Source organism: Giraffa tippelskirchi, chromosome 1 (assembly GCF_054371585.1).
Source record: "Giraffa tippelskirchi isolate mGirTip1 chromosome 1, T2T-mGirTip1v1.2.pri, whole genome shotgun sequence".
NCBI classification, from domain to species: domain Eukaryota; kingdom Metazoa; phylum Chordata; class Mammalia; order Artiodactyla; family Giraffidae; genus Giraffa; species Giraffa tippelskirchi.
Window position 1 is genome coordinate 216144544 of NC_137275.1, and position 15011 is coordinate 216159554.

A 15011-nucleotide genomic window follows, 5' to 3' on the forward strand; every position below is an offset into this window, starting at 1 on the left:
ATATTGTCTAAGTTGGTCATAGTTTTTCTTCCAAGGAGCAAGCATCTTTTAATTTCATGGTTGCAGTCACCAGCAGTGATTTTGGAGACCAAAAAAATGAAGTCTGTCACTGTTTCCATTGTTTCCCCATCTATCTTCCATGAAATGATGGGACTGGAAGCTATGATCTTAGTTTTCTGAATGCTGAGTTTTAAGCCAACTTTTTCACTCTTCTCTTTCACTTTCATAAAGAGGCTCTTTAGTTCTTCGCTTTGTGCCATGAGGGTGGTGTCATCGGCGTATCTGAGGTTATTGATATTTCTCCCAGCAGTCTTGATTCCAGCTTGTCCTTCATCCAGCCCAACGTTTCTCATGATGTACTCTGCATATTAATTAAGTTAAATAAGCAGGATGACAGTGTTCAGCCTTGACATACTCCTTTCCTGATTTGGAGCCAGTCTGTTGTTCCATGTGTAGTTCTAACTATTGCTTCTTGACCTGCATACAGATTTCTCAGGAGGCAGGTGAGGTGGTCTGATATTCCCATCTCTTTTAAGAATTTTCCACGGTCTGTTGTGATTCACGCAGACGAAGGCTTTGGTGTAGTCAATAAAGCAGAAGTAGATGTTTTTCTGGAACTCTTTTGCTTTTTCGATGATCCAACGGATGTTGGCAATTTGATCTCTGGCTCCTCTGCCTTTTCTAAATCTAGCTTGAACATCTGGAAGTTCACAGTTCACATACTGTTGAAGCCTGGCTTGGAGAATTTTGAGCATTACTTTGCTAGTGTGTGAGATGAGTGCAGTTGTGCAGTAGTTTGAACATTCTTTGGCATTGCCTTTCTTTGGGATTGGATTGAAAACTGACCTTTTCCAGTCCTGTGGCCACTGCTGAGTTTTCCAAATTTGCTGGCATACTGAATGCAGCACTTTTACAGCATCATCTTTTAGAATTTGAAATATCTCAACTGGAATTCCATCACCTCCACTAGCTTTGTTTATAGTGATGCTTCCTGAGGCCCACTTGACTTCGCATTCCAAGATGTCTGGCTCTAGGTGAGTGATCACACCATCGTGGTTATCTGGGTCATTAATATCTTTTTTGTATAGTTCTTCTGTGTATTGTTGCTACCTCTTCTTAATATCTTCTGCTTCTGTTAGGTCCACACCATTTCTGTCCTTTATTGTGCCCATCTTTGCATGAAATGTTCCCTTGGTATTTCTAATTTTCTTGAAGAGATCTCTAGTCTTTCCCGTTCTATTGTTTTCCTCTATTTCTTTGCACCGATCACTGAGGAAGGCTTTCTTATCTCTCCTTGCTGTTCTTTGGAACTCTGCATTCTCATGGGTATATCTTTCCTTTTCTCCTTTGCCTTTAGCTTGTCTTTTTTTCTCAGCTATTTGTAAGGCCTCCTCAGACAACCATTTTGCCTTTTTGTATTTCTTTTTCTTGGGGATGGTTTTGATCACTGCCTCCTGTACAATGTCATGAACCTCCACCCATAGTTCTTCAGGTACTCTGTCTATCAGATCTAATCCCTTGAATCTATTTGTTACTTACACTGTATAGTCATAAGGAATTTGATATAGGTCATACCTGATTGGTCTAGTGGTTTTCCCTGCTTTCTTCAATTTAAGTCTGAATTTGGTAATAAGGAAGGAGTTCATGATCTGAGCCGCAGTCTGCTCCCAGTCTTGTGTTTGCTGACTGTATAGAACTTCTCCATCTTTGGCTGCAAAGAATATAATCAGTCTGATTTTGGTGTTGACCATCTGGTGATGTCCATGTGTAGAGTCTTCTCTTATGTTGTTGAAGGGAGTGTTTGCTGTGACCAGTACATTCTCTTGGCAAAACTCTGTTAACCTTTGCCCTGCTTCATTTTGTACTCCAAGGCCAAATTTGTCTGTTACTCCAGATATCTGACTTCCTACTTTTGCATTTCAGTCCCCTATAATGAAAAGGACTTTTTTGGGGGTGTTAGTTCTAGAAGGTCTTGTAGGTCTTCATGGAACTGTTCAACTTCAGCTTTTTCAGCATTCCTGGTCGGGGCATAGACTTGGATTACTGTGATATTGAATGGTTTGCCTTGCAAACGAACAGAGATCATTCTGTCATTTTTGAGATTGCACCCAAGTACTGCATTTCAGAGTCTTGTTGACTATGAGGGCTATTCCATTTCTTCTAAGGGATTCCTGCCCACAGTAGTAGATAATAATGGTCATCTGGGTTAAATTCACCCATTCCAGTCCATTTTAGTTCACCAATTCCTAAAATGTCCATGTTCACTCTTGCCATCCTCTATTTGACCACTTCCAATTTACCTTGATTCATGGACCTAACATTCCTGGTATGCAATATGCAATATTGCTCTTTACAGCATTGGACTTTACTTCCATCACCAGTCACATCCACAACTGGGCATCATTTTTACTTCAGCTCTGTCTCTTCATTCTCTCTGGAGTTATTCCTCTACTCTTCTCCAGTAGCATATTGGGCATCTACTGACCTGGGGAGTTCATCTTTCAGTGTCATATCTTTTTGCCTTTTCCTATTGTTCATGGGGTTCTGAAAGCAAGAATGCTGAAGTGGTTTGCCATTCCCTTCTCCACTGAACCACATTTTGTCAGAATGTCTTCTCCACTGTGACCCGTCTGTCTTGGGTGGCCTTACACGGCATGGCTCATAGTTTCATTGAGTTATACAAGGCTGTGGTCCATGTGATCAGTTATATATAACACATTTTACTTTATCCATTCATCAGTTGATGGACATTTAAGTTGTTTCCACTCTAGCTAGTATAAGCAATGATGAGCATCTGTTAAATAATTATTAACTTTTACATAATTCCTTTTAAGTGGCATGTATTCATTGCAGAAAACTGAAAAATCCTGAAGAATATAAAGACTATGATAAAATTTATTCATAATCCCACCATTCAAAAGTAAGGTCTTTTAAAAAAATTTTCAAAAAATAAACTTTAACACTTTTTCTGTGGGGAAAAAATATATATGTTGATGTAGTTCATTAATTCCCCATTTCTTTTTAAGATTTACTCATTTGAGCAGATTCTGTTTGCAAAAATCATAGCAAATCTGGCCACTGCAGTTATAATAATTTATAGATCATTATACAATGGGAGTCATCAGGTATCAGAAAGTTTGATAAAAGAGGAAACATGTTTTGTGAATATGTACATGAGTTTTTGGTACTGATATCAATAAATGAAAACTTTGAGGTTTCTAATAAGGTCACATTTGTTCTGTTGTAGGAAGTTAGCAGGGTGTACTATCTTCATCACAGGTGCAAGCCGTGGCATTGGCAAAGCGATTGCTTTGAAAGCGGCCAAGGATGGAGCGAACATAGTCATTGCTGCGAAGACTGCCCAGGCACACCCCAAACTTCCAGGCACCATCTACACTGCTGCTGAAGAAAGTATGTTTCAATACATAGAGAATTTGCTGAAAAGTTTAATTATGTCTATCTGAAGTCTCCCCTAAAAATAACTTTACCTGGTTAAAGAAATATTTTGTCACCTTAGAGTGGTGTTTGGGAATCATTTTTCTCCCTAGCATTTTTAAGTAGTGGGAGTGATTCCCGTTAACAATCGTATCTCATGAGGCCAGTGGTTCTTGGATGGGAGCAAAGATCAGAGGAGTGGAAGCAGAGGAAAGAATTTAGGAGGTGGATGGTGTGAACAAAAAAATGCTCCATGTTACCTGTTTTCTGCATAATTTGCAAGTCATTATTTTAATACTTTCAGATCATAAATAGTTATTTTTTAAAAAAAAAATATTTACTTTTAATTGAAGGATAATTGCTTTACAGTACTGTGTTGGTTTCTCCCGTACATCATCGTGGATCAGCCATGGATATACATATGTGCCCTCCCTCTTGAACCTCCCTGCCATCTCCCACCCCATCCTACCCCTCCAGGTTGTTACTGAGCCCAGGGAACACAAATAGTTACTGAGTGCTTGTATTCAAGGCACTGTGCCAGGAGTGAAGGCTTAAAAATTCAGCTTCAGCTGATATGCTAGTTTTGTTAGTTATGTTAACAGTACTGTGGTTACGTTAAGGGAATACATATGAAGCAATTATGAATGAAATGATGCCTGGGATTTGTTTTGAAATATACCAGCAAAAAAAGAAACAGAATCGGTGGTAGATAAATTTACTGCAAAACATTATCAATCATTGAAGATAGTTGATGGATTCATGATAGTTCATTATACTATTACTTATATTTTTGTACATTTTTAGGAATTTTCCATAGTAAACATCTTTTAAATTACCTTCTCCCCTTATTTCTTTTTAACAGCATTTTAAAAAATTGCCCTCTTTTTTGTTTGTTTTTTAAATAGAGTTGACCTGGCTAGTCTGTAGACGGCCATGAATTCAGTCTGTCCTATAGTAGGACAGAGCTGCTAGTAGTTGGAAGACATAGTTATTTATATTGATTTTCTGAAAATGGGGTACTTTTTCCTTTTGACTCGTGTCAGAGGTTTGGTACTGATGGAAGTTCTAATATTTGAATGCATCTTTCTTTATCCTTTGTAGTCAAAGCAGCTGGAGGAAAGGCCTTGCCATGTATTGTTGATGTAAGAGATGAAGAGCAAATCAGCAGTGCTGTGGAGAAGGCAGTGGAAAAATTTGGAGGTAGTGCCTTCATTCTGAGATAATTATTGAATATTGGTAAAGTATTGGTATAACTATCATTTTAATGTTTAACTTTCTTTTGATATTTTTACTCTCTAAGTCTTCAGAGTATAGCCAGAAATAAGTATTTGTTCCTACAGAAGCACAGCTTAAAACCATCTGATGAGTAATTGAATAATTGTTAAAAATTATTTTTAATATAACCAATCTCCTATCCAAGGTAAAATTAAGACCTTGACCATAACATATGCATCTATTCCCCAGATCCCATCCACTTGTCTTCATGTAACCCATCATTTGATGACTTTTTAATATTCATTGAGTAAAGTGCAGATTACCTATTGGCTTTCAAGATATTTTGCATTCTGATGTTAACAGACTTGTTTTGGCTCCATCTTCTTTCTATATGCCTATGTAAACTCCCTAATCCAGCCAAAAGAGTTTGCTTCCATTTCCTTACCATAATTTTTTTTTTGCCTCTTCACCTTTTCTCTTCCCATTCCTGAAGCTCCTCCAATGCCCATTCCTCCACCTCCGACCCTTCCTGAAATGATCCCTTCTTTGTCTTTTGAAATTTTTGTGCTTAAATCTCATCTACTTCATGAAGCCGATTTCCCGACTATGCCAGAAATGTACATTTTTCTTTCTCTGAATTCCTAAAACATTCCTTTGGTCCTCTTCTTGTAAAACTTTAGATCTTAGTGTTTTTTCTTTTCCCCCAATTAATTCATAATCTCCTAGAAGGCAAGTATCTGGAATTGAACTAAGACTTTGATGGTATTATAGCATGGAATCTAGCTGTGTCCAAATCCTGTCCAAACCATTACCATTCTCTCCTTATAATATTCCAGAGACTCTGTGTATATGCAGAGGATATTGGGGAACAAGGTAATGCTTTATTAGCAAGTCTCATGCTTATAACCCCTAATGCAGAGTGCTATGTTCTTCTGGACTGGAGCACAAAGATTTGACTCAAATGGGATCTCTTCCTTTAAATTCAAAATCTTACCCCTGGCTGGCAACCTTTCCCAAAGTAATGTGAATGCCCCTGAGAGAAGAGGAGAGAGAATGGGAAATTACTGGGTGTCTTTTTTTTCTTCTTCTTACTGATAGGGCCCAAAATATGAAGGAAGGAGAGGAAGCCATATTCAAATGCGGGACCTTTATCTAAAACGACTTCTACCTCCTAGGAAAAGTGACCAATTAGTGCCAATTAGGACTTAACCTAATTAGTTTGAAAGTGAGACTTCTACCTACTAGGAAAAGTGACCAATTAGTGCTGATTAGATTTAACCTAATTAGTTTAGCCATTCATTTTTTAGGGAGGAATTAAGGGGTAAGGTGGTGAGGGTAGAAGAATAGAGTTTTCCTTTCTCTATATTCATCCAGTTTTAGTTCTTTCCATTGACCCATTGGTTCTGTCAACTGAGAGTGAGTCTACCCTTTTTGGAGACCGAGATCATCAGAATTTAGGGGAGGACTGCTACCACCTTTATCTGAGCCCTTTCTCAGTCTTAGCTTCTGTCGTCTAATTCTGTTAGAGAACATGAACAGTTCAGTTGTTGTCTGGTGTTGTCCCAAGAAACCTCTGAAATGGGTCAAGACGTACATTAATTATAGATACTCAAGGCCATACTATATAAGCCCAGAATTCACCTCCTTTTTAACTTCCCATCTTGAATTCTAGTTGTGTTGTCTGATCTGGTTCACCAGAAGGAGTTACACATTGTGTATTAGTGACAGCATAATCTGAAAATATGCACCTGAGTGTCAAAATGTGAAGACCTCCACTTTCCAGGTTGGGGCTCTTACAGAGTAGCTGGCATCTCACAAGTTTATTTCTTCTCCTGTTGTTGCCACAGAGAATTTAAAGAGCCAAACTAAAATCTCTTTCTTGGAAGAATTAAAGCCCAGAAATCTCTCCTCTCCAATTTCCTAACTCTGTTTTGTCCCAGCCAAGGAAGTTTCACTCAGATGCATGGATGGTCTTGATTGGTTTAGCCACCGTGGCTTAGATTGTCTTCCATTGAACCTGACATCATTCCTTCAGTATCTTCAGTGTGGGATTGATCCAGCTTTATCTATCATGTGATCTACTTTCCCAGGAACAGACAGAGAAAATGAAAGGGACAAAAGCAAATCTTGTTTTTTTGTTTCTTCAGAAGCCAGTTGATCCATATTAATTGACTTGGCATTCATGTCCTGGAACTTAAATGAGTTGGTAGAAATCTTCAGTCAAGAAGATATACTTTGGACTTCCCCAGTGGTCCAGTGGTTAGGGCTTTGCCTTCCGATGCAGAGAATGCAGACTCAGTCCCTGGTCAGGGAGCTACGGTTCCATATGCTTCACGGCCAAAAAACCAAAACATGAATCAAGCGGTATGGTAAGAAGTTCAATGAAGACTTTAAAAAAAGAGAGAAGATATACTTTTCGTATATTTGGGGGAATAAAATCTGCCAATGTATTTTGCTACCTGTTGTCGAGAAGGGCGCCTGAAAGACTTCTGTTTTCTTGCTAAAAGTGCAAATTGGTGGTGGAGTTACCTCTCTTTTGGAATCTTCCCTAACATTTCCTTCCCTCCTCCTTAGGATCCACATTGATGTATTTAAAATATTTTGCTTTCCATTTGCCCATGAACTTCTGCTTTTCTGGCATAACGATGCAGAATCGTAATTCTTTGGTGAGCTCTGCTCAGCAACTCAACTGCTGCTACCTCCTAATCAGGATGGGTGTCACATTTATGAGATGATTCATGGCCTGCTCTTTTCTTCTCTCTCTAATTTTTCCCCCTAGATCTTCCAAGCCTTTATTTTTTGTTTGTTTGGTTTCAGTTCCATGCTGTGGTTGCTGCTGTTGTGGAGTGGTTTGGAGTTTTGTAGGCCTTTGAAGTCTGCCTTTTAGCGAAGGCTTTACCTTTCTCCTGACTTTTCTCTCTGCCAGGGAATTATCCTTAACAAAGTCCTGAGCAGTGGATGATGCTTTCCCTGTGCCCCTCGGGGACCTCTGCCACATGTACTGCCTATCACCTTGACTTCCTTCATCTTCAGAGTTTTTAGGCCTTGAGTAGATTATGCTGTTTCATAAACCACAGATGTAATCTTCCCTGCCATCTTTTTCTCGGCAGCAGGCATACGCACCTGCCTTTTCTTCTGTATCATTTCCCACCATTGTGTCCTGATTCATTAAAAAAAATTTTTTTTGGCTGCACCACGTGGCATGTGGAATCTTAATTCCCCAACCAGGGGCTGAACCTATGCCCCTTGCATTGGAAGCCTGGAGCCTGGAGCCTTAACCACTGGACTATCAGGGAAGTCCCATCCCTGATCTATTAGGTTGGTGCAAAAGTAATTATGGTTTCAGACCCTGAATCTTTATTAATCAATATAGGAACCATTACAATCAATACAATTTTGCCAACAAAAAATAAGCTTGTTTATTCCTGTAGTATAAAAATCCATGCTTCGGGACTCAACCAACTCTGGGAAAGCATTTTCTTCATCCTGCTGGTTGTAGAAGCATTTCCCCAGCAAAATGTTGTCGAGATGCTTGAAGAAGTGATAGTCGGCCAGAGGACAAGTGACTGTGGCAGATGAGGCAAAACTTTGTAGCCCAGTTCATTCAACTTTTCAAACATTGGTTGTGCTATGTGCAGTCAGGTGCTGTTGTGAAGAAGAATCGGGTCCTTTCTGTTGACCTGTGCTGGCTGCAGTCATTGCAGTTTTCTGTGCATCTCATCGATTTGCTGAGCATATTTCTCAGATGTAATGGTTTCGCTGGGATTCAGAAAGCTGTAGTGGACCAGGCTCATAGCAGACCACCAAACAGTGATCATGACCCTTTTTCTGGAGCAGGTTTGGCTTTGGGAAGTGCTTTGGAGCTTCTTTCCGGTTCAGCCACTGAGCTGGTCATGGCCAGTTGTTGTATAAAATCCACTTTTTGTCACGTCACAATCCAATTGAGAAATGGTTTGTTGTTGTTGCATACAATAAGAGAAGACAGCACTTAAATGATTTTTTTGATTTGCAGTCAGCTCATGAGGCACCCACTTATCAAGCTTTTTCATTTTCACATTTCTAATTTGCTTCAGCTGCCAAATGACCACAGAATGGTCGACGTTGAGTCCTTGGGCAACTTCTCGTGTAGTTTTAAGAGGACCAGCTTCAATTATCCTCTCAATTGGTCATTGTCGACTTCTGATGGTTGGCCACTACTCTGCTCATCTTCAAGGCTCTCATCTCCTTTGCAAAACCTCTTGAACCACCGCTGCATCAACGTTCATTAGTAGATCCTGGGCCAAATGCATTGTTGATGTTGTGAGTTGTCTCTGCTGCTTTATGACCCATTTTGAACTCAAATAAGAAAATCTCTTGTGTTTTGCTTTTTGTCTAATGTTATTTCCATAGTCTAAAATACATATAAAGTAAACAGCAAGTAATAATTCATTAGCAAGAAATGTGCATTAAAATGATGTATAACATAACCACATTTATTTAAGAATGTATTTCAATATCAAATGGCAAAGTTGAACAATGCAAAACCTAAATTACTTTTGCACCAACCTAATATTTTAATTTGGCTCGTCTGAGTCTAAAAATTTTGTTACCTCTTAATTGGACCCAGTTTTTTTTTTTTATCATTGGCAAGTCAGATCCGGTTTGCACAATCAGTGTAGCTTAAGTCCTCATCTACTTTCATTTGTTTTGGGACCCACTAGAGGATTTATTTGGCAAAAACAGAACTATATTCAGCAACATGAAACTGAACATTATTTTTCATACAAAGTTAAAAGTACATTATATTTCCTTTCTGACTACTTTCCCAGTCCTCATCTCTTTGAGAGATAAAGCTTCATCTAACTTATTTCATCTGATTCTTGATGGTCGTTTATAACTTTATTGCTACTTCAGTCTAGGTATTGCTTTGGAAAAGGTGTATGGATTCATTACATATTCTAACGTATTGTCTATGGATTATAAGATAAAGTCAAGCATGTATCTGCTAATACTTTTTAAGTTGACCTGTCTTTAAACTTAGAAATGCATCTTAACAGTAGGCTTCCCTGGTGGCCCAGATGGTAAAGAATCTGCCTGCGATGCAGGAGACCCGTGTTCTATTCCTGGGTCGGGAAGATCCCCTGAAGAAGGAAATGGCAACCCACTCCAGTATTCTTGCCTGGAGAATTCCATGGACAGAGTAGCCTGACGGGCTACAGTCCATGGGGTTGCAAAGAGTCGAACATGACTGAGCGACTATCACTCACTCACTCACTCATAATAACCTCCTTTAAACCATTATTCACACAACGTGAGAGATGGGGAAAGCAAATTCAAGAGAATAGTAAAAGATGTTTATGGCAACAGTCTAACCCCAGCAGTAGAAATTGTCATATATCTATTTGACAGAATATTAAACGCTCTTTAAAAAGAATTATGGCAGCAATGTGGATGCAACTAGAGATTATCATACTAAATGAAGTCAGAAAGAGATGTACCCTATAGTATTACTTATATGTGGGATATAAAACATGATACAAATGAACTTATCAATGAAACAGAAACAGACTCACAGACACAGAGAACAAACCTGTGGTTGCCAAGTGGGAGAGGGGTGGGGAGGGAAAGACTGGGAGTTTGGTATTAGCAAGTACAAACCATTACATATAGAATGGATAAGCAACAAGATCCAACTGTATAGTTCAGGGAACTATATTCAATATCCTGAGACAAAGAGTAATGGAAAAGAATATAAAAAAGAGTGTATATATATGTAAAACTGAGTCACTTTACTGTATATCAGAAATTAACATTGCAAATCAACTGTGCTTTAGTTTGCAAAAGAATTATGAAGGCCATGTAGAAGTGCAAAAATGTGTTGAGATGCTTTTGTATTTTACCATTTTCATTTAACATTATTTAAGCTTGTAGCCATAAATGTTACATATGGATAAGGACTAGATAGAATATGGATATGCAGAAATAATTATGATTCTAGATTTAATTTATTTTGTGTATAAGTTTATCTACTTTGATGATTTGCCTAGAATTGAAACTCTGGGTCATTTCTATTTTCCCAGTTCCCAAGACCAGAAAGGAGCTCTTTCATTTAAGTAAGGGCCTTCAAGGGGGAAGGGAGACCTGTGTCCTTGGAAGGAAGGCAGACCTTAGAAAGATGCTGGAGAGGAGGGAAAACTTGAAGGAGGTTGACCTAAGGTTCTTGGAGACAACAAGGAATTAAGAGACCAGGAATTAAGAGAACAGATAAGGACAGAAGCTACAAACTACTGAGGACTAAGGTTCCTTGTAGTTTCCTATGGAACCTTGATGATGGGCTGTTTTCATAGTGCCAGTGAAAATCATTTGCGTACTGTTCTGACATAGCTACTGAGTCCTACATTGGTAAATTGGTCAGTCATATTATCTAGAAGAAGTGTTTGTAAACTCAGGATTCAACTATATAAATATTTTTTATTTCTTTCTGTTGTGAAGTCTAAATGACATTACTAAGAAGTTGATTATTTGAAAACAGGAATTGATATTTTGGTGAATAATGCCAGTGCCATTAGCTTGACCAACACATTAGAAACACCTACGAAGAAAGTGGATTTGATGATGAATGTCAACACCAGAGGCACCTATCTTACGTAAGTTGAAGAGCTGTGGGAGAGACTTTCCTGGTGGTCCAATAGCTAAGATTCCTCGCTCCTAATGCAGGAGGCCCAGGTTCGATCCCTGGTCAGGAGTTAGATGCCACATGATGCAGCTAATACCTGGAGCAGCCAAATAAATAAATACTTAAAACAAAAAAAGAGCTATGAAAGAGAGTGTTGCAATGCTTTGTCAGAGAACTAGTGAACATATTTGAATAGGTTAGCAATCAGTTTGAAATCTAGTCAATCCTTATTTGTATTTCTAAGTTTTAATTAAGCAGGTCATCTCCAGTGGGCTTCCCTCATGGCTCAGATGGTAAAGAATCCACCTGCAATGCAGGAGACCCGGGTTTGATCCCTAGGTTGGGAAAATCCCCTGGAAAAGGGAATGGCTACCTACTCCAGTATTCTTGCCTGGAAAATTCCATGGGCTGAGAAGCCTGGAGGGCTACAGTCCATGGGGTCGCAAAGAGTCAGACACGACTGAACAACTAACGTTTAATTTATCATCTCCAGTATTATATGTGTTTGTATCTTGTTAAATGAATGCTTATAGAAATTCTGTAATAAGGCTCAACTGTATTTTTGAACAGTTTGATCTTTCTTATACCCAGCTCACTTTATTCATTTACTCAAATGCCCTATAGGCCTTTGAGCTTAAAACACTCAAAGTAACATGATTCATGTGAAAGCTAAGAAGTGCAGTGCCTAGTACACAGTGAACTTAGCTGCTTTATTAAGCTCAAGATACTAGTATCTAAGTGTGGCGCTAAGAGTTTTCAATATAATGCATAAGATAGGGCATGTTGCCATGGAAAATGTACCTGGTTAGGGTTAGTGATGCTGAGGGTTAGGCAAGCGAAGTGGTGGTGGAAAGGTTTTGTCTAATAGATCAAAGGAGAAGCTCATGTTTATAATGTAAATGAAATGAGCTCTTTCCTTTGAGTGTGAAATATGATCTTATTGCTTGTAATAGGTTGTTTCCTGTTGATGTTTTGAGGTGCAGCTTCACTGTTCTAATGACTGTCAGCTGTAATATTGTTTGTCCTTCCTTCTCACTCCCATAAACATGAAGTACCTTTGGAATGGAAAAACAATATGTACAAAAACCCTTTACTTTAGTGATATTAATTGTATTTGGTTTATAAACTTAAAATGACATTGCAGATGGTAACAAAAATTTCGTACATTGATAAGAAAGAAACTGACTTAAGAAGAATGGACTAGTTTCAAGTCCTAGAAGTTATTGAATGTGAACTAAAACTAAACACTATGAAGTTAGTAAGCTACAATGTGTTATTAAGCTGTGTATTATAGCTTAATAGTTAAATATTTAAAAATATTGGACCTGTGTCTTTTGTAAAATACCTACCTTTTTGAATGGGATTTTTAAAAAAACAACTAAAATTGCCCCCAAAGGAATATTGCATTGCGTGTTGGCACAGATTAAGTTTGGTAATGTGTTGGGAGTTAATGTTATTAACTTACAGTTCCTTTGTGGTAGGAATACCATACCTACTAAGATGAAAAAAATCAGAATGTGTAGTACTAATAATTTCAGTTGTTTATTTCATGTTTAATATATGCACTGTTGTAAGTATCTCATATATATTGTCTCATTTTAATCCCTTGGTCAGTCCTAGATAGTAGCAAGTACTACCAGTGTTTGCAAATGAGAAAACTGAGACTCAGAATACTATATGTATTTGCCCCAGATCACACAATGAAGGGCAGAAGGAGACTTTGAACCCAGGTCTGTCTGACTTGGAATGATGTAGTTGAGGATAATCTAAGTTGGATTTAAGGCTAGTGTGCTACTTACTTGATTGTTTTCATCAGGCAGATCATATTGTCAGGCCATTATATAAAGTTTCAAAGGATGAATATTAGTTGCTTTTGCTATCTTCATTCTTGATAAATGGAAAAAAACCAACAAAAGTATCCTATAGGTTACTGAACAAGTTCAGTTGCCCTGTAAAAGTAGTTTAACATATAATTTAAAAAAGTAATGAAGCTGTTAGAAAGCTAGCAGTTTGACTTGTGTTTTCTTTTGGTTTCAGATCTAAAGCATGCATTCCTTATTTGAAAAAGAGTAAAATTGCTCATATCCTCAATCTCAGCCCACCTCTGAACCTGAATCCACTGTGGTTCAAACAGCACTGTGGTAGGTGGTAGGGTGAGGGGATGACTTGTTTAGTCAATCTGTTTTACATTAAATCAGTGTATCAATGATGTAATCACAGTTTGTATGTAGTGTTAACATTAAATTTTCTCTGCAGAAATTGGTAGCATTTTGGTAAGTAGATTCTTAATCTTTTATCTGTCATTTTTTAAATGGAGGTATGCTGCTGCTGCTGCTGCTGCTAAGTCACTTCAGTCGTGTCCAACTCTGTGCGACCCCATAGACGGCAGCCCACCAGGCTCCCCCGTCACTGGGATTCTCCAGGCAAGAACACTGGAGTGGGTTACCATTTCCTTCTCCAATGCATGAACAGGAAAAGTGAAAGTGAAGTCGCTCAGCCGTGTCCGACTGTTAGCGACCCCATGGACTGTAGCCTACCAGGCTCCTCCGTCCATGGGATTTTCCAGGCAAGAGTACTGGAGTGGGGTGCCAGTGCCTTCTCCGAAATGGAGGTATAATTTACATTAAATAAAACGCATAGTTGTTAATGGTTCAGTCTGATGAGTTTTGACAAATAGATACACCTGAATAACCATACTCAAATGAAGATACGGATATCCACCATCCTGGAAAGCTCCCTCAAGTACCAGTGGGTGTGTTTTACTGTATGTAACTTATTCTTCAATAAAGTTGATTAAGACTACCGTGATTGACGTGTATGCATTGCTATGTTTAAAATGGATAGCCAACAGCGATCTGCTGTCTGGATCAGGGAACTCTGCTCAGTATTATGTGACAGCCTAAATGGGTAAGGAATTTGAAAGGGAGTGGATATGTGTATATGCATAACTGAATCACTTTGCTGTATACCTAAAACTAGCACAGCATTGTTGATAAACTCGAATATAAAATAAAATGTAATAAAACTCCAAAACTATCCATGAAATACTTTACTTTTCACACCTAACTAATGATTTAAGGTGAGTATGCTAAATAACAGGCCTTCCCCAGTAGCTCAGTGGTAAAGAATCCACCTGGAAAACAGGAGACAAAGGAGACATAGGTTTGATTCCTGGGTCAGGAAGATCCCCTGGAGGAGGGCATGGCAACCCACTCCAATATTCTTGCCTGGAGAATCTCATGGACAGAGGAGCCTGGCAGGTTATAGACCATTGGGTTGCAAAGAGTCGGACATGACTGAAGTGACTGAGTACGCGTGCATATGTTAAATAACAAGATTTATGTATAGGTGCCTCCTTTGAGATTATTATATCAGATACTTAGTCCTTATTTCAACATAATTCCATAAAATTTGGAAAGGAGGACATTTGGAATAAGAACCCATAGAACAAAACTAAAACAAATTCTGTTTTAGTTGACTCAGTTAAATGAATTTGCAAACTTTTGTTAATGTTTTACTAGAAGTAGTTTTCCTTTAAATGGTCACTGTCATTGAAAAAAGGATTAAAAAAAGAAACAATGTAATTTATCCCCATAATATTCAGAGGAATGAAAGTTTATTACTGTCTCTTTTCTTTTAAACAATTACTAGGATGGAAATATATAAAAGTAGTTCATCCCTGATATATATAAAACTGTGTACATAG

General features: G+C 38.3%; 1 protein-coding gene across 3 annotated transcripts in view; it reads left to right on the forward strand.

Moving 5' to 3' along the window:
• The window catches only part of HSDL2 (hydroxysteroid dehydrogenase like 2), a 54093-nt gene that overhangs the window by 11083 nt on the left and 27999 nt on the right, over positions 1-15011 (forward strand). For 2 of the 3 annotated variants that reach the window (XM_081526965.1, XM_081526973.1), the window contains exons 2-5: positions 3248-3411; positions 4537-4635; positions 11162-11276; positions 13343-13446. In XM_081526965.1, the coding sequence (XP_081383091.1) occupies positions 3248-3411; positions 4537-4635; positions 11162-11276; positions 13343-13446 (482 nt within the window). The remainder of the gene's footprint in view (positions 1-3247; positions 3412-4536; positions 4636-11161; positions 11277-13342; positions 13447-15011) is intronic. The other variant, XM_081526983.1, reaches the window with a different exon arrangement.